Source organism: Malania oleifera, chromosome 7 (assembly GCF_029873635.1).
Source record: "Malania oleifera isolate guangnan ecotype guangnan chromosome 7, ASM2987363v1, whole genome shotgun sequence".
Classification (NCBI taxonomy): domain Eukaryota; kingdom Viridiplantae; phylum Streptophyta; class Magnoliopsida; order Santalales; family Ximeniaceae; genus Malania; species Malania oleifera.
The window spans coordinates 102,536,136-102,557,441 of NC_080423.1; the positions used below are offsets into that span (position 1 = coordinate 102,536,136).

The 21,306-nt window shown below is 34.0% G+C and overlaps 1 protein-coding gene across 1 annotated transcript in view; it reads left to right on the plus strand.

Moving 5' to 3' along the window:
* The first annotated feature begins 3,072 nt into the window (after positions 1 to 3,072).
* LOC131160979 (subtilisin-like protease SBT3.9) overlaps positions 3,073 to 21,306 on the plus strand; it is a 37,020-nt gene continuing 18,786 nt past the window's right edge. Inside the window, exons 1-3 of the mRNA XM_058116845.1 lie at positions 3,073 to 3,189; positions 11,887 to 11,970; positions 12,100 to 12,191. Of these exons, the coding sequence (XP_057972828.1) occupies positions 3,073 to 3,189; positions 11,887 to 11,970; positions 12,100 to 12,191 (293 nt within the window). The remainder of the gene's footprint in view (positions 3,190 to 11,886; positions 11,971 to 12,099; positions 12,192 to 21,306) is intronic.

A 21,306-nucleotide genomic window follows, 5' to 3' on the forward strand; every position in this document is an offset into this window, starting at 1 on the left:
TTAGTGTGATTAGAATACTTGATTAGTACCTAATTAACGTTAGAATCGGTCTGCGTTACCAAAACCGGGATCGGAAGTTCAGTTACGCGAGGGGAAGGTACGAGCACCCCTTATGCGCTCGTTCTTACTAATGGTACCTAATTAATTATGAAATTATCTCAAAGTAAATTTGAAAAGTCTTTTATGTTACTCCTTTTGTGAATTTAGAAAATATACAAGCAAAGAAATTAATCTAAAAAATATACATATTATATATTTCCTCAGAACTAAAGGTACGTGAAGCTTGAAAGCTTGTACCCCTCCCATTTGAAATCTTAGGGAAGAAAATCAAAAAAATACTTTACAAAATACACTCCCAAATTTTGGAAATCTTATAGGGGTTTTTTGAGTATGAAATACTAGTTTGGGAGTGTTAGGAACCTGTGAGCAACCAGAAAGATGTGACACCAGAATTTTAACGTGGTTCGGTCAATATCAAACTACGTCTACGGAGCACACACCACAAATTCACTATTCTCCGAAAAATTACAATTCTCACTTTCTCTCTCCCTCTCTTCCTCCTCTCTTCTTCTCTCTACTCTTTGAGCTTCTCACTTGTGTACATTACATTCCTTAACTCACTATTTATAGGGTTGATATTTAAATCAATATTTAATCACAATTAAATATAATCACAAATGGGAGGTTTACAATCATGAGATAAATGGAGATTAATTGCAAACCGCGTTCCAACTCTTCACGCGTCTCCAGCTTCTGGCTCTCCTGTCTCCAGCTATGACAATCTTCCACTTGGAGACAGAGACGCCTCCTGAATCAGTATTAAGAATAAATGATGTGCTCAAAATATGTCTTCAGGCATGAAGACCAACTGAAGTTGAACACAACTTCAGTTTCTCTGTAGTCACTACTTTCTTGTCTGCTCGATTCCTGCAGACTAATCTGATGGCTGTCAGCTTCACAATTAGTGCAAAGATGTCGATGTAGTCAATCCCTTCTTTATGTTCGAAGCCTTTGACTACTAACCGAGACTTGTACCTTCTGGAGCCGTCATGCTCCTCTTTGATTCTGTACACCCACTTGTTGTGAAAGCCTTTAGGCAACTTAGCTAGTTCCCACGTTCTTTTGGAGGTGAGGAACTTCATCTCATCCTTCATCGCAAGCTCCCACTTGCTTGTATCTACCACCTGACATGCTTCATCATAGCATTCAGGCTCTCATCCATCTATAGGAAGTAAGTAATCAATATACCTTCTGTTTGGTACATGAGACTGAGTAGATCTCCTAAGCTCCAGAGCTGGAGTAGGAGGTGGTGGTGCGACAATCTGCTCCACTGGTTCCTCCACTTGAGGATTCTTGGCTTTATGTTGTTGTGTCCCGACACATTCTGAGTGGACTAGTTCTAGTCACTTCTTCTTTGGGACACATGTGTTTATCTAGAAACTAACACTCTTCTGTTTCCCGACTATACAATCTTCACGCATGTCAATCTGTACTAACTGCAAACCATTCAATTTTCCCTTTGAGTGCATCACCCTAAGTCCCTTCTCGCTCATGTGACCAAGTCGTTGGTGCCAAATGTTTGTGTTGTCATTTCTTGCAGCAACTGAAATAAACATGGAGGCATTGGAGGTTAGAAAAAGTGTTCCATTTTTCTTACCTCGCGCAATCGTTAGTATACCCTGTGAAACTTTCCATTCATCGCCAATGAATTTCGTCATGTATCCTTCCTCTGCCAGCTGTCCAACTGAGATCAAATTCTTTCTCAGGTCTGGAATGTATCTGACATCCTTCAGCTTCCATATTGACCCGTTTATATTGATCTTCACAACTCCTTTGCCGATTATGTCACAAGGTTGATCGTTGCCAAGGTATACTTTACCAAAATTACCTGGTGTGTACTCCTATAGGCAATCTTGCAGCAAGTGGCATGAAATAAGGCTCCGAAATCTAAGACCCAAGACTCCTGATTCCTCTCCAAAGAGTAGATCAACAACTCATCATTTTAGGAAGCAATATTTGCTTCCGTTTTTGCCCTCATCTCGTATTCTTTCTTCTGACTTCTGCACTAGTTCTTGTAATGACCAATTTTTCCACAGTTCCAGTACTCAATAACTTTTGTGCTCTAGGAACCCGCGTCCTGAGTACCTATGGGATTTCTGGATTTAGACCGCCTGGGCTTAGATCTGCTGGAATTTTTTGGTCGTCCATGCATGTTTCCTCTGCCTCAACTCTCTATGTTCAAGGCTGAACTCGAAATGGAGCCATGGTTTGATTGCATTATGATTTTCTCCATCAAAATCATGCTGACGACCTTATCGTATACAAGTTTTGATTTTCATGCGAAGCTACTGATGGCAATAATGACACCATTCCAACTTTTGGGCAACTGATTGAGAATTAGTAGTGCCCGAATCTCATTATCAAACATTATCCTGATTGAGGCGAGTTGATCCGATAACTCATTGAAATTATTCAAATGTCTGCTGAAACTTTGACCTGCAGACATGCTCATCGTAAATAGTATTTTCATGAGATGTATCTTGTTTGCGACTAAAGGCTACTCGTACATATTAGAGATCGCATCCATCAGAGATTTGGTGGATGATATATGCTTGATATTGAAGACCACAGATTTCGACAACGTCATTATGATGGCTTCGAGAGCTTTTCGATCAAGCAACTCCCATTCGTCCTCGTTCATGGATGCTGGCTTACCCTTCAACGATAAGTGCAATTCCTTCCCAAACGAATAATCTTCTATTTGCATCTCCCAGAAATTGAAATTATTGCCATTGAACATTTCGATTTTTGAGCTCTTTTCATTTGACTTCTCAATTTACTGATCTAGAGATGGAATTAGCTCAAACGGATAGTGCAGTTGGATCTGAAATGGTCGAAAACCTTCAAAATGATTCAAGTCGCTCAAAAAACGGACCCAAAACGACTCTGAAAAGTTCAAGCAAAGTTTTAGGTCAATCCTGGTCAAGGCTGACGTGGAACCTAGTGACGTGGCAGGGCTGACGTAGCACACGCTGATGTGGTAATGGGGTCCACCTGCTGGCGTGGCGGCTGATGTGGTGCCTGGCTGACACGGCGCTGAGACGACGGGTTGGATCTAGGTCAGGACCAGTTCTCAGGTTGACCCGGTCTGAGGGTGTCTCCGAGTCGGTTCGGGTTGAGGCAGTCCAGGTGAGGAAGACGCGTGCGGGGCATGAGGAGCTGGTCACAGGCGCGTGGCGAAGTGTCTTGCTCCGGCAAGGCGCGTGAGGGCGCGTGAAGCTTTGTCTGGACTCCGTTTGAGCTCTGGCTTGCACCGTTCTCTTCGTCTCAGCAAGCTGAATGTGATGGTGGCCTCAAAACTCAGTTTCAAGCCACTCGATAGAGCTATAATTTCGGGATCACTTCTGATTTGGCTTTCCTGCTCTAACCGGGCTCTAATACCACTTGTTAGGAACCTGTAAGCAACCAGAAAGATGTGACACTAGAATTTTAACGTGGTCCGGTCAATATCGACCTACGTCCATGGAGCACACATCATAAATTCACTATTCGTCGAAAAATTACAACTCTCTCTCTCTCTCTCTCTCTCTCTCTCTCTCTCTCTCTCTCTCTCTCTCTCTCTCTCTCTCTCTCTCTTCCTCCTCTCTTCTTCTCTCTGCTCTCTGAGCTTCTAACTTGTGTACATTACATTCCTTAGCTCTCTATTTATAGGGATGATATTTAAATCAATATTTAATCACAATTAAATATAATCAATCACAAATGGGAGGTTTACAATCATGAGATAAATGGAGATAAATGGTAAACTGCGTTCCAACTCTTTACGCGTCTCCAGCTTCTGGCTCTCCTATCTCCAGCTACAACATGGAGGTTTTTGGAACTCAAATGGTGTCAAAAAATGATTTACAAGTCTCAAAATATTTTTCTTGAATTTTTTTATTTTCCTAATTTTTAAAAAATATTTTTTCACATTTGGCTGAATTTTGAAATAACAAAAAGACAATTAGTGAAAGTCAAGTGAAAAATATTTTTAGAATTTTCTACTATTTTTCTATTTTTTATGATTTTCTATATTTTACCGAAATTTCAAATAGCTAATAAAGAAAATAATATATTACTAGTACTATAAATCATAACACGTAAGTATTATATATCATAATAGTCAAAATCTCAATGATAAAACCCCAAGTATTAACAATCAATTTAACCCTAATGATATGCCCTAGTATGGAAATAATTAAACCCAAGAAATTATATATAATATATAAACATGTAAAGAAAAAGAAACAAATTATGAAAATAATTCAAGTCATGAATCTAATATGAAATATACACAATCTCAAGAGAAACCAATATGCCATAAGATGGGAGCCTTAAAAATAAATATGCAAATAAATTGAATTCTACTTAACAATATTAAATAATATGGAAGCCTAAAAATTAATATACATCATATGGAAACTTTTAAGATCACTATATAACGATATGGAATCCTTAAAATTAGTAATTGAATCCTAAACATGGAAACCAATCAAAAACCTCATATATAATACATAATCTATATGGAAGCAATTTAAACCCTACAAGTACACAAAAATACTATGAAGTGATCAAAACCCTAATAAATGTGAACATGACATAATCCAAACCCTGAAAATACCTAAACCGTCATAAAGTGAAATAATTAAACCCTATTAAATAATCAAGACTCTGAGTATGTACAATATCACAATGATAATAAATAATACAAATGCAACCTAAATAATACAATAATAACTCTAAAACTTTAAATAATGCAACTACAATAAACATGACATACAAAAAGAAACGAGCAAAATACAATACACACCCAAGCACTCACTTGCCCAGACAACACATACATGATAAAAGACATGTGAACATAATACTTGCAAAAATTTCAGTTTCATCGGACGAGTAATCGCCATCCGATCATCTACATCACGCAGACTACGCAGATGCTGATGAACTAGCCGCTGTTGCGTTGAGTTGGCTGTCCAAGAAATAAAAATAAAGTTGTAAAGCTCAAAATGTTAATCCGACCAGTAAAAATTAATAAAAAAGGGTTAGAAACAACCTGGGAAAATTTTAGCTCGATCGAATAAGGAATCATTGTTCAATTGGCTTCATCAAGTCGACCGTATAGCACCGGCGAACCTGCAGCTGTTGCGATAAGTTGGTTGTCCAAGAAATAAAAATAGAAGTTTCAAAGTTCTAAATAAAAATAAAAATGGAGAAAATTAAAATTAGTGAGTCAGGAACAATCTGGTAAAATTTCAATTAGATCGGATAAGGAATCATTGTTCAATTGGCTTCATTAAGTTGATCACGGAGCACCGGCAAACCTGCTGCTGTTGCGGTAAGTTGGTTGTCCAAGAAATTAAAATAGAAGCTTCAAAGTTCTAAATAAAATTCCAATTAGTGAAAGTTAAAATTAGTGAGTTAGGAACAACCTGGTAAAATTTCAATTTGATCGGATGAGAAACCACCGTTCGATTGGCTTCATGAAGTTGACCATGCAGCACGGACGAACCTGCTGCTGCTGTGGTAAGTTGGCAATCCAAGAAATAAAAATCAAAACTTAAAAGCTCTAAATAAAAATCCAATCTGTAAAAATTAAAATTAATGAGTCAGAAATAACCTGGTAAAATTTCAATTTGATCGGATGAGAAACCACTGTTCGATTGGCTTCATCAAACTGATTGCGTAGGCGCTGATGACGTTGTATTGCTGTTGTTGCTCCTCCTCTTCTTCTTCTTCTTCTTCTTCCTCTTCCTATGGCCGTGTCCCCTTGCTTTATTCAGCCTCTCTTTGTATTTTATAAGCCCCCTAAATATCTAAATGAAACCATAAACCCTAGTGCGCCCCCCTTCCTCTCTCATGCATTTGCATGGGCTTTAATTTGCAATAGCCCTTGTATTAAAGGCTCATTAGCTGAGAGGCCTGATAAACGGAAAGTGAACTTTAATTCCCGAAAGCAATGGACCCGGACTCGATTTAATAAAATACTAAATTGAAGGACTCAATCTAAAAAATTAAAAGCCTCAATTTAAAAGACTCAATTCAAAAATTGAAAGACTTAATCTAAAAATTAAAATGCTCAATTTAAAAATTAAAAGACTCAATTTTAAAAGACTCAATTCAAAAATTGAAAGACTAAATCTAAAAATCAAAATACTCAATTTAAAAATTAAAAGACTCAATTTAAAAAATTAATAGGACCTTAAATTAAAATTCAATTTTCCAAATCAAAAGACTCGATTTAAGAAATAAAATGACACTATTTTGAAAGCATCCAGAACTCAGTTTAAAATAATCAGGACTCATTTTTTTTTTTTTAAGATAACATAGCTCAATTTTAAAATAAAAAGACGCAATTGAAAACTTGGGACTCAGTTTGATTTTTTTTTCAAAAAGGGTCCTCCCATTTCCGAGATATAAAGTCCATTTTTAAGTATACCGGGTTTCCTCAGAAAGGTCTGGTTAAAATTGGGGTGTCTACACCATTGATGCTTCAAAAGAATTATAAAATTATGGAGTAGTTTAAAATATGACTTCTTGAAATATGAAATTTTCTTTTATATTTTGTCTTATTATATTTTGATTCATTCTTTTCATGTGTTTTGTTTTTAAAATCAGTACAAATTTAGAAAATTGTAAAGCTTCATAAAAAAAAAAAGTTACGTTTCTTTTAAAAAAAAAAATGGAAAATAGGTTGTTTTTAGGGTTCTAACTATTTACATTTTTAACTTAACTTGTTAGTTGTTTTGTCCTTCTTTTTTTTTTTTTTATAGGAAAAGAAAATTTTATTCATAGGAAGAGAATTTTCGCGAGAGAGAATGAGACATGTCCCCAAAAAGGACCTAGAATTATTCAATAAAACCACTTAATAGAATAGCAAAAATTTAATAAATCAACATTGCGAAATGTTCCTCCAATTTCTATGTAACATGTGAAGAATAATTCCTCTCAAAAAACCCAAACTAGCACCACAGTGAGGCCAAATACTAATTTTTTTTCCCCTAAACTAGCACCTCGTTTAATTTTGTCCATTGAATATCCTTGCGTTACGCTCCAACCATAACACCCATAAAACTATGAATATTCCACACTTCCATAGCATTGCCTTGTCCTTTCTCCTACCGAAGCCTTTGAAAGAAATAGCTAACAATTCACCAACCAAAGAGGGAAAAACCAAGGTATCTCCTAAAATAACAAAAAACATATTCCAAATCCTCCAAGAATATTCACAACATAAATATATATATATATATATATATATATATATATATATATATATATATATATATATATATATGAGAAGTTGTCTCTGAATTTTTGTAATAGAACACATAACATCAAAAGAGAGAGCCTTCAATTAAAAGGTCTCCAAATTTGCAACAAGTTATCAGTATTAATTTTATTGAGCATAACAAGCCAAATGAAAGCTTTAATTTTTGGAGGAGCCTTAGCCTTCCAAATGAAATGTTATGAGTGGGAAAGAAAAATTGGAATTCAAAAAAAAAAAAAAAAAACAAAAAAAAACAAAATATCCCATCCATATTAGAAGCTTTCTTAAATGAATAATAACTAGAAAGTCTGTAATTCAAAACCTTGATTATAACTATCTGTGTACCATAAGAATCATTAGTGAATGCCCTAAATTCTTTACATGCTTCAATTATTATTTTTCTTCTCATTTGCCTTACTTTTCACTTAATAGATCATTGAGGCAGCACTTGACTGCCCCTTAACATAATCTAAGGGACAAATATCGTTCAAACAGTTTTCTTAGATGAATGGAAACACTAACAAAGTATTTTGAAAGGGCGGGGAATGAATTACTAATTTAAACGTCTTCCTTGAATATCATATAATCTATTTTTCTCTAAATATAATCTTTCTATCGTAACATGCAGACTAGGGGAACTGATGCCTTAACTCAAATGATAACCAAGAGAGTGTTATAAGCTAATGAGAAAATAAATGTTCAATGGAGCTTCTACTAATTGGTTATTTATCTAGGTTTGGTTAATAGATCATCTAATTACTACCAATTGCTTCATCTCTTTCATCTATAAGCTAACATAACCTAGGTACAGGAAAACCTATAGTTTCAATATGTACAAAAAAAAAAATAAGGCTTGGGAATATGGTCATATGAGGGAATGTATTAGCAGTTAGCACTTCCTACATGTCAGTTTTTACAGACGATATAATTACCTTTGAATTCAATTATGCATGACTTATGGTTCTTATAGTTTGGTAGCACACAAACACAAAAAAGATAAAGGCAGTGAAAAAAACAACCAAAAGAGATGTAGACGTGTCATGCAATCCACAAAAGTACACAAAAAAGGGTTCTATTCTACTGGAATATAGTTTTTTTTTTTTTTTTAATGTTCTTGAGTTTTCTATAATTTTTTAGACTTTTTTTTCCATTTTTTTTTTCCATTTCCATGGAATTTCTAGAGAATATTGAAATTTTTATGCTTTTATTTTTATTTTAAATTTTCGACATATAAATACTAGTAGAAAGAAGATATTTAAGTTGTTACTGTCGTTTTTTTTTCTTTTTTTAGGGCGATTCCATCATAAAATCTCCTCTTTTATTTTTCCATGGAGTTTTGGTGATGCAAACAAACACCTTGTTGCCAATTATTGTCATTGTACTGCCACAAAAACAAAATAAAAAATGAAAAATAAAACTTGGGCAAAAAAAAATTCATTGTCTTTGAAAACTAGGGCATCGAGTGTAGTGTGTATTGTCTTGATGCAGTCAAACTAACTTTCAAGAATAGGAAGAAAAAGAGCATGTCACCTTCTAAATGTTTCTTTTTAATGGGCATTCTTTTCACAAAATCCATAGTAGATTATGTCTTCCTAACAATTTTTAACAATTAGCCTAACTTTCGATAGCTACTAATTATTTTATAGGGCTATCGTATTTCTAGAAATTCTTCCATGATAATAAACATGCAGCGAATTTAGGGTTTAGGTTTCGATTTTGATGGTGATTGTAACAATTATGATTTAGGTCTCAGAATCATGCTCTGATACCATGTTAAATAATCGAGTAAAATGGAAGACCTAACCTCAATGATAGGTCCCTTCCTCTATTTGTAATAGATCTCAAGTAAAATTCCAATTACAGTAATACCCTCACTTATTCATGCTTACTAACATAACTCTAACACATAATAGTAATGCTAAATAACCAAATAACCACTCATAAATCCAAATGCACCTTAAAGGCTAGCATATTTGGAATTTGGAAAACATTATAGAAATCAAAATGAAACTATAAAGAAATCCACCTATTCATATTTAATTTATCAAAAGAAATGAGGAAGAAATAAAATAGAGAGGAATATCAACTAAAAGAATTTCAATTTTAGACCTCAATTACCTTTAATGTTTTTTTTAATCCTATATATTATAATAAGTTTTTTATTTTTAATAGTATCTGATATTGAGAAAAAAATCACAAAAAAGTGAATTACCTTTCTATGAATTACCATTTCTTTGAGCTTAGAGGCCTATCACCACTTTAGACAAAGAAGCACAAATTAGGGTTGCCCATGGTTTAATTATCCGAAGCATATACCTCGAACTACTAATTGAATTGAAATTTATGTTCACCAAAAAATGCTAACTAAGTTCAAATTGTTCCAAATGGTTAAGTGAAACTCATTTCATCAGTTGTTAAACTAATATTTAGTGATTAAATACACAAAATTATAATTTAAAATTTTAAAATTACTAAAATTTGATATTTTTCTTCAATATAATCAAACATCAATGAAAAGTCATAAATATAATACGAACACTACATTTGAGGGCATGGATTTTGATAATTTGATTTGGATTTGTATGAATTTAGATAAAATGAAATGCAAATTTGTATTATATTTTATTTACATTTACATAAATCCAAATGAAAGGCCTCTTCCTAACATGGGGAAAGAAATTTTGGAATTCTTTGGTTAGCATTTGAAGAATTAATAAGAAGTCCTAACATACTACATCTATTTTTTTTCCTTTCAATCCTCAGCAAGAGTTTTTTGTCCTTACTTCAAATCCCTATTAGCCATGGATTTGGTAAGCCCAAATTTAGGCATTGCAACCCACTTGTGATAGTTGCAGGAGAGCAACAGAATAGAACAAACAATGGTGGACTAATTCTAATTGTTCAGGGATATCTAAGCAATATCAACTTTTCACAACGCTGCTATATTCTCAGGATGATCATAGTAAAACCGTCGACGGATTGGGCCAAATTGTCAACGATTTTAGAAAAAATGTAAATTGTCTGAATTCAGTCACCAAACCGTCAGCGGTTATATATATATATATATATATATATATATATATATATATATATATAAACCAATAAAAATATTTGTTTGTAGCTTCTTGCATTCTCTCCATACAATGAACCTAAGTATACCATTTACACAATTAATTGTGAAATTTTCAATGATGTTGTGTAGCACAACAAATGCTATGCCGCCATCAAAGTAATCTTATTTAAGTACTAAAAAAAAATAACACCCATCAAATTCACTTGGGGTGAAATTATTTTACAATAATAAATATTTTAGTAGAATCTTTGGAAAATGAAATCAATCAATGAATTGGCACGTAAAAGAAAAAATAAAGGGGACGAAATCATAACTCTAAATCTCAAATAGGTTTTTTATGTTTGACTAATTCTCAAGCATTGAATTGTGACATTTTAACATTCGGACTTTAACCTTTAAAAAAAAAAAAAAAAGAGTCAGAAATCCTCTCTCAATCAAAGAAAAGAGATTCGCCTATCACATTGGTACCTAAGAAATACCTAACAATTCAAATAAGGCTTTACTAATTGGCATCTCCAAATGAAAATAAGAACTTTCAATTTTTTTTTTTTTTTAACTATAAAAGCATGCATGCCCCATTAATGTCAAAAGTGAATATAATCAATATAAGAAAGCTTATCTTTTACCACCAAAGTACGTACATCTCTCCAGTGATGTCTACCTCTATCATATGTCCTATTATATTTAACCATCAAGGCTTAACCAATCATCAAAGCTAAAATGTCGTTGAAAATTAATTATGCTAATTGATATAAGAAAACATAAGTCCTTGCTCAATTTTTAAAAAAATTAGGTCTAAAGTCTAAAAGTGTTAGACCTAATAACTTTAGCATAGATAAATATTTTAGGTGCAACTACTACTTTCTTATTGTCTATAAATAGATTTCAATGAATTATACATGTATTTTCTTTGGTTATTTTTATTTTGGGTCTCTTAATTTGTAAGTTCTCTATTCTTTGATGTTTTGTTTGGTATGCAAAAATGAAATGGAATATAATGAAATTCATCTTTATAATTTTATAAATTCATGATATATTTTTTTATAATTTCACTATATTCTCAATTCATTTCTTTCCAATGTATCAAGTACTGGATAAGTGTAGCATGCTACGCTGCAATTATCATAAAAACGACATTTTCTTCTAATTGAGGAGCTAAGAACAACCGACTATAGGCATTTATTTATAAATGCTCTATGTATGCTCCACGAGTTACGAGCAAAAGTTCGACATAAACATTGAGAAACAAATGTCAAGGCTTAACCAATCATCAAAGCTAAAATTTCGTTGAAAATTAATTATGCTAATTGATATAAGAAAACATAAGTCCTTGATCAGTTTTTAAAAAAAATTAGGTCTAAAGTCTAAAAGTGTTAAACCTAATAACTTTAGCAAAGTTGAATATTTTAGGTGCTACTACTACTTTCTTATTGTCTATAAATAGATTTCAATGAATTATACATGTATATTCTTTGGTTATTTTTCTTTTGGGTCTTTTAAGCAGATGGATTCTTTAAGGACATTCAGCATTGCTATTCTTGTTCTTGCTATGCAACATATGTCCTTCCTTCTCGTTCAACCAAGCAATGTGAGTTTTACTCTACTTTCAGTACTACTTTCCTCTTTTAATACATGGTTTGTTAGTAACTCTGTCTTATATATATATACATACATATATACACACACATACATAATAATATTTACATGGATTTCACAGGTTTACATTGTGTACATGGGTGCTGTAGCTCTTGATGGTCCCCAACTTATTGAGGACTCACACTATAAGGTCCTCATAAAATTGCTTGGAAGGTTTTCAACTTTACTCATTTGTATAATCATTTATATATAAGTATACATGTATTGTATGTATCTTAGAAATTTAGGAATTTATTCAAAAATTATTGAAAACATTTAAGCCTCTGTCATTCTTCACAACTTTTTTCTCTTTTGAATTCGTTGGATGCCTAGATATGGTTGTTTTCCCTCCAAGATCCATATAAGAAAACTTGTTTAAAGTTTAGGCTTTGTTGTATTATAGAATGAATTGTTGTAATACTGGATTTGTATTTAACACCCCATACCAGAAAGAGTATATTTTAGTTTTGTAAGCTAAATGGATTTATCTCCAATCCTTTTTCATAAACATAGTTGATCATCTAGAAATTTTAATGATGGTTCACTAATTAACCTAAATTCTTTCATCAAAGAGGTAGAATTTGAATTGCATGAATAAATATGAAATTTGAGAGTATGATTATGCATAAAGCAGACACTAGCACTTCTAGAACACGCATTTAGTTAATAGTAACTATGAAATGTTGTGTAGCCTTGACTAGAATTGTTTCCTAATCTTCACTGATTTTCATTACCCTTAGTGATGAAAAAGAGAAGTTGTCTTTTACTTAATATTTAGTAATTAAATTCCATTCATCATTTTGGAACCTCAATTGAAACTAGACTTTCCTTATCTTAAAAATTATTCAAAGCATCCATCATTGTAGCACACTTATATATATTGTCCATCTCTCAGCCTACATCCCTTCTCACCCCCCTCTCATTATTCGAACCCAAAATCTCCAATAAGGATATCTCAAGTTTTGACTTATGAAATGTCTCTTAAGATGCATAACAATCTTAGAGTTGGGTAATCATTTGAGTGCTTTAAGAACCTTCAACATCTTGCCTAAGCTCAAGAATTTTTTTTATCTCGAACATAATTCCAAGCATGCAGTCTCTATAATGTTTCCAAACAATCCATTATTTAAATTCTATTTTTAGGAATCTCATCTTTTTTATTTCTATTATTGAATTTATTAATATGCATTTATTTAAGATGATTATTTTTTTATTTTCTACTATTGTCAAAAAAAATTTAAGGACACTCAAAGCCTGTAAATGAGTCCTAAAAACCCTTAACCTTGGAGAGTTGTCAATACAACATTTCTAGTGTCAATGGCATATATCTCGTTTTGATTTTGATTTTAAAATTTTTCATTCCCTTATTTTAACATTTATTTATATATTATTGTAAATTTAATTCTTCTCCACACAATCTTGTCCTAAATTTAATTATGAATTTCAAAAATAAATGAAAAAAAATAAAAACTAAACATAGGTCAATCACTTTAAATAATATGTAGAAGTACATCCTACTACTACCCAAAGTGTTAATAGTCTAAATTGTATAGAACCCTGGCTCATTGTATTTTTGCCCTTCTTCTTTTGCTTTTTTTTTTCTTTTGTCATGCTTGAAAGTCTACACTACCCTAGCATACATGGTAGAAGGTAGCTCATCTCTCATCTCCCATCCCTTATCTCTTCTCATCCTTTTTAATATTTAAACCGAAGATCAACATAGAAGTCTCAAGTTTTAACCATTAATTAATGTCTCAAAACATCCTTGTTTATGAGTTACTTATACATCTCTAGTCTAAAAAAAAAATGAAAATCATCCACAACTATTTATATTATTCGCAATGTTCCTTTTATTTATGATCATTAGAATATTGGATGAGATCAAGTCATGTGTGTTTATTTATTTTTATAGATTGAAGGTTCACATTGAACTAGGGCTACATAATGAAAAGTAGTACATCTCTCATTCCATATAACCCCCTTTGTTCTGCAAATTAATGCATGCGAAAACGTGATCGATTTGTCAATGCAACAACCAACGATGAACAATACAAAAAACACACTCACACAGATAATAAGGAAAGCAAAAAAATATACGACACAAGAATTTAAATGGTTCGGTAATGTGCCTACGTCCACAGGAGCAAGCAGTGGCTGATATTCACTATCTTGTCAAAACCAGGATTACAACATTGTTTATATGCTAACCCTACACGTACAAAGGGATTAGGAAATTCCCCAAATACCCCTGTATCAATCCCCGAAGGATTTGCCTCTGAATCCCCAACCTATTGATCTTCCCAATTCAAAATTCAAAAAACAGCGCCGAACAAAATTGTCGATGATTTTAGCAAACCGTCAACAATTTCTTACTAAGACTGAAACCATCGACGGTTTCTTCCCAAGCCTGAATCGTCAAACAAATCATCGACTGTTTCTTCCTGCAAACTAGCTTCCTTGTTTTTCCTCAGCATGCTTTCCCTGTGCATGTGTTCCACTCAATATGAGCCACATACTACAACAATCTCCACCTTGGTGAATATTCACCCCTTAAGAGAAAAACGAAAACATAACCCACAGCTCCGCATAGGTTGAGATGCCTACTATCTAGCATTTGGAGATGTTAATCAAGTCCAAGCAATGCTTGAACTTGTTCATGCTAACACACTTTGTTAACATATCTGTTGCATTTTCAAAAGTGCAAACTTTCTTGAGCAGTAGTTCACCAGAAGCAACCAATTCCCTGATCCTATGAAACCTCACATCTGTGCATGGTCCTCGCATGATAAACTTGGTTCTTTGCCAAATAAATGACACTACGACTATCACAATGCAGCTGAACTCTACCTTCCTGAATACCTAGCTCCTTGATCAATCATGTAAGCTACAACGCTTCCTTGGTAGCCTCAACCACTGTTATGTACTTTAATTGAGTTGTAGATAGTGCAACTAAAGACTAAACCATGGACCTCCAACAAATAGGCCCTCCCACAAGGGTGAATATATACCCTATGGTAGACCTCCTGTCATCTAAGTCCCCTACATAGTCTGTATCCACATATCCTACCACTAAAGGATCACCCTGTTGTCTACTGAACATAATACCATAGTTCATAGTATCCCAAGTATATGAAATCCACTTGATTGCATCCCAATGCTATCGACCCGTATTTGAAAGAAACTTGCTCACCACACTGATAGCTTGTGCTAGATCCAATCTTGTACAAATCATAGCATACATTAAGCATCCCACTGCATTGGCATATAGGACCTTAGACATGTTATGAATGTCATCATCATCTATCTTTGGGCACTAGGAGATAGACAATCTGAAATGACTCATCAACGGTGTACTTACCAGTTTTGGATTATCCATGTTAAACCTCTCCAACACCTTCCTAATATAGCTACGCTAAGATAACCACAATCTCCTAGAAGCTTCGTCCCTATGAATCTCCATCCCAAGAATCTTCTTGACCGCACCCAAATCCTTCACGTAAAACTTTTTGCTCAACAATGTTTTCAAATTGTTGACCTCAGTCATACTCCTTGCAACAATCAACATGACATCCACATATAGTAATAGAAAAATGAATGAACATCATCAACGCTCTTCAAATAAATGCAGAAAACATACTCACATCTCATGTAGCCAATCCACATCATGTAGAAGTCAAACTTCTTGTACCATTGCCTCGAAGACTGCTTCAGCCCATAAAGTGATTTCCTCAATTTACAGACCAAGTGCTCCTGTCTAGGTTGACTGAACCCTTCTGGTTGTACCATGTAAATCAGCTCCTCTAAATCACCATGGAGAAACGTTGTCTTTACATCCATCTATTACAAATGCGTATTGAAATGCACCACCAATCCAACACTACCCTAATGAAAGTGTGTATGACCACAGGAGAGAAGAACTCATCATAAGCAACCTCTTTCTTCTGTGAGTAACTCTTTACTGCTAGATGAGCCTTGAATTTTTCTCCTTCTTTTTCGGATACTGCTTCCTTCTTCCTATACACCTATTTGCATCCTGTCGCTCTTTTCCCTTCTGGAAGCTCCACCAACTCCCACATCTGGTTTTTATACAAAGATTCCATCTCCTCCACCATAGCACCTATATATCTACTTTTCTATTGGTTGTGCACAGCCTCTTGAAAAGTAGTAGGACCCCCACTACTTGTAATAAGTGCATAAGAAATCAGATCATCAAGTTCATGCCTGTGGGGGGGGGTTAATTGTGCATCTAGGTCTGTTTATATCGATATTGTAATGTTGCTGGTCTCCTGAGCTAGAACTTCCTGCGCTCTGCACATTGTTATATCCATCTTGAGTCTCTAGCTCCACTTGCACTGCATGATCGTTGCTGTTGCTGCACTTTTCTAGCACCTGTTTCTCTTCTTCTTCCTGAGTACGTTGCAACATGGATTTCTTATCAAAAACCATATCTCTACTGATCACCACCTTGTTTGCTTTCGGATCCCACAACTTGAACCCTTGCACCCCTTTCTGATACCCTATAAAGATGCACTGTCTAGACTTTGCATCAAGTTTCGATCTCTCCTTACTAGAAATGTGCACATAAGCTGGACATCCAAATACTCTCAAACCAGAGTAGTCTACTACGCTGTCTGTCCACACCTCCTCTGCAACTTTCACATCTAGTGTTGCCCTTGGTGATCTGTTAATCAAGAAACACGTCATATTTACTGCCTCTGCCCAGAAGTTCTTTACAAGCCTTGCATTCAACCTAAGACACCAAGCTCTTTCAATTGTAGTTCGGTTCATCCTTTCTGCCACATCATTCTGTTGTGGTGTCTTGTGTACCGTGAAATTTCTCCTAAAGCCATGCTACTCGCACAACTCCATAAACCTTGAATTAGTGTACTTAATACCATTGTCAATCCTGAGGCATTTGATTTTCCTCTTGGTCTGATTTTACACTTTAGCTTTTCCCAGTTTGAACTCGAAAAACGTCTCTAACTTGTGTCGCATGAAGTACACCTAGAGCATTCGTGAGTAATCATCAATAAAACTCACAAAGTACATATATCCTCCCTGTGATGTTACCTTTACCAGCCCCAAAACATCTGAGTGAATATAGTTAAGATTTACCTTCGTCTTGTGTGTGGCGATCATGAATGCACCCTATTCCATTTCCCAAGCACACAATACCTGCAGAAATTCAGCTTGCATATTTTGACACCCTTTAAAAGATTTCTCTTATGAAGTTTCATCATCCCACACTCACCTATATGCCCTAACCGCATATGCCACAAGACAGTTTTATTTGACTCAGACTCTGTAGTTGCACCTCCACCTACAACTGTGGTACCTAGTGTATAGATATTCCTTGGTAATTTCTGCTTCTTCATCACAATCAGAACACCCTTACTCACCTTCATTACCCTACTTACAAGCTTGTAACTAAATCCATTACAGTTTAAAGTGTCCAATGAAATTAAATTCTTCCTTAACTCTGGTATATGCCTAACATCACACAACGTTCTCACAACACAATCAACCATTTTTATTTTGACATTCCTTATTCTGACAATTTTGCATGAAGCATCATTTCCCATCAGAACAGAACCAGAATTTACCAACTAGTAGGTGGTGAGCCACTCTTTGTTTGGTGTTATATGATAAGAGCATGCCGAATCTAAAATCCAAGAATCTGTGAGACGATCTAAATTGTATAAAACTGAAAGCATATCACCATCACCGGTTTCCGAGTCTCTTTCTTCCACTACATTCACCGATTTTGATGAACCCTCTTTATTTTCTACATTCCCCTTCTTCCTCTCTAGACAATCTGGTATTATGTGCCCCTTTTTATCGCACTTAAAATATCATACATCCTTCCTCTTCCTAGAATTGGACCAAGCCTTATTGTTACTTGATCTGTTCTGGAACTTGCTTCTCTCACATTCCTGGTGATCCTTCACCACAAGCCCTTCACCTTGTGAATTCTCATCACTGGTTTTCTTCCTATAATGAAAACCCAAAAGAGCACTCGTGACATCCTCCAATTCCAGAGTTTCTTTTCCTCATGTCACAGTTGTAACCAGATTTTCGTATGAAGGAGACACAGGTAGAGAATTCAGCAGCATCAAAGCCTTGTCTTTGTCTTCAAACTTCATATCAACTCGCTTCAGATCACGGATGATCTAATTGAACACAATGATGTGTTGGTTGAGATCCAAACCCTTTGACATCTTAAGCCCATACAGTTTCTGCTTAAGATACAACTTGTTCGTCAACGACTTGTACATATACTAACTCCCTAGTTTCAGCCAAACTGCCGTCAGCGATTCCTCATCCATGACGTGATACATCACATCGGCCATAGTCCAAAATTTCCCGATCCATTGAACTTGACAATGCGGAACTTTGCAGAAGAAATCCCAGCCATTGTAACCTAGCTCTGATACCAATTTTTTGTACAAATTAATGCGTGCAAAAATGTGTTCGATTCGTCAATGCAACAACCAATGATGAATAATACAAAAAACACACTCACACAGATAATAAGGAAAGCAAGTAAACACATGATACAAGAATTTTCGTGGTTCGGCAATGTGCCAACGTCCACAGGAGCAAGTGACGGCTGATATTCACTATCTTGTCAAAACCAGGGTTACAACATTATTTATATGCTAACCCTACATGTACAAAGGGATTAGGAAGTTATTTAAATAACCCTGTATCAATCCTTGGAGGATTTTCCTCCGAATCCCCAACCTATTGATATTCCCAATTCAAAATTCAAAAAATAGCGTCGAACAAAACCGTCGATAGTTTCAGTAAATCGTCGACGATTTCTTACTGAGACTGAAATCATCGACGATTTCTTCCCGAGCATGAACCATCGATCAAACCGTCAATTGTTTCTTCCTGAAGACCAACTTCCTTATTTTTCCTTTGCATGCTTTTCCCGTGCATGTGTTCCACTCAATATGAGTCACATTCTACAACACCCCTCCCCTTTTTTTACACTTCACAAGATTCAAACACGAGATCTTGAATATGAAAATTCCCGACTTTGAAAATTAAGAAATAATTTTCTTTGTCTATAACAATCTATAATCCGCAACATCTTTATATATGAATCCTAGTATTGTTCCCTATGTGCCCTAAAAAATGACTTGATCATTTTTTTAAAAATAAGTTGTGTACATCTTAATAGTGAACTCTCATTATAATTTACATTGTTTATCTAACTTGAAAGTATATACTCATTTTCTAATTAATTTATATTGACAATGAATTCAAATAAATATAATTCATAAAACATTTTTATTTAAAGATAACAGATATTTCCTTGATATAAATTTCAAACCAATAAAACATGAAGCGAAATATTTTCATGTAGAAATTAATCCAAGTGAAAGATTGATTTCTATGAGAAGTATCTGAATTGCCTTCCTTAGAGGACATGATGAACTCATGATAGTTCCCTTTTCTTAAGAGAAGCACTTTCCTTTGTCATTGGCCTTTTTGGACACCCTTTCCTTTTGTCTTCATAGGGTTTCTTGTAGCCCTATGTACTTTGTTCTCCTAAGGTTCCTTAGCCCATCATATGACTACTTGATGCGTGTGATCAAATTGTAGACATTCAAAAAATTAATTAGTCAAAATTAAATAATATATTTGATTTTTTTTAATTTTGGAATCAATTAATAGAAAAAAGTATATTGGCCATTTTTCAAAAAAAAAAAAAAAAGTTTTGCTCCAAAAGATCATTTTCCATAGGACTGTCAAATTTGCTATCCAAAATGTCTCTTTAAAGATAATGAGCACAAATATAAAATCACCCGCGGATCATCATATTTGTGGTGCAAAAGATCCATCACCACCTCGTTCAAGAGCATACTCCTTGAACTCTCAAATTAGCAAATCTCTTTAAGGAAATCGAGATCAACGTAACCATTTTACACATATCGTCAAATTTGTAGTTCAAAAGTTCTGCTAATAAATCTCTTTAAGGAAATTAAAATCAACACAAATTCATATCCCATAGATTATAAAATTTATCATCCAAAAGATCCATCAACGCTAACTTTGAAACATGCTCTTTAAACTCTTAAATTGACAAAACTTTTTAGAAAGATTAAATCAAAATAATTTTTTATTTTTATTGTAGAAATATATAGAAATTGCATTCATTCTTTTCATTAATATAAATTGAACACTTGTACTAACTTGTTTTTGTCTTTAATTTCAATTACATAAAATTTGGAGTTCACATGTATCACATGAGCTCTTTACATTAAATGTAAATGCCAATCTATAGACACCTTCTTCTTAGATTATAGTCCCTCCACCATTTTTAAGAGTGAAATTTTCTTGCTCTATATATAATCACCTTGTTTAGGTATATGCAATCCAATGTATAACAAGAAGGAGGGCAATAAATAGACCCTATTGGTTGAACATTTAAATGAAAGAATAATTGAATTTCAATTCAATAAATTTAGGAATAATAAATTAGGATTATGTTTATGCAAGAGCCTATTCGTAATAATGTGTCTTTTACGAATTAATTTATAATTCCATGTATCTTCAGGGTTATGAACCTAGTGATCCATCTTATGCTTTGTTTTGGAACACTTTAAAAAAGTACTTATAACATTTATTTGCTCAAATTTTCAAGATACTTATTTAAGCTCAATTTCAATAATATGCTCAATTTTTAATAATCTTAGCAAAATATTAAATGTGTTCAACTTCATCATATATATTTATATTCCAAAAAGATCATTATTCAAATATTTTCATTATCACCAAAAAGTTTTTTTTTTTTTTTTAATTTTAGAAAAGGTAATTTATTAAGAGGGAAGAAGCAAGCAAGAAGCTTGAAACTTCCAATAAGGCAAAAGAGAACAAAATGCAACCCTAAAAGTAGGGTAGAATCAACGAGAGTACTGAATCACACCCCCCCCCCCCTCCTCCAAAGTCTGATATAGCAATCAAAAACTCCTCCTAATACAATAAGCTCAATTTTTTTATTAGTCCAACTCCAATGGAACAAATTAAAGAGGCATCTATGTGACATTGTTGCCGTGTTGGAGTAATTATCCTTGAAGATTCTTCTGTTCCTATCCTTTCATATTTCCCAACATATGGCCACTAGAATTGATAATCTAAAACTTCTGAGGAACCCCTTTATTTTGGACAAATTTCATGCACGGAATAATGATATCAAATCTTTGGACGTGACCCATTTAAGATTTAAGCACTGCCACACTGTGATCCATATATGTTTGCTGAAGGGATAATGCAGAAA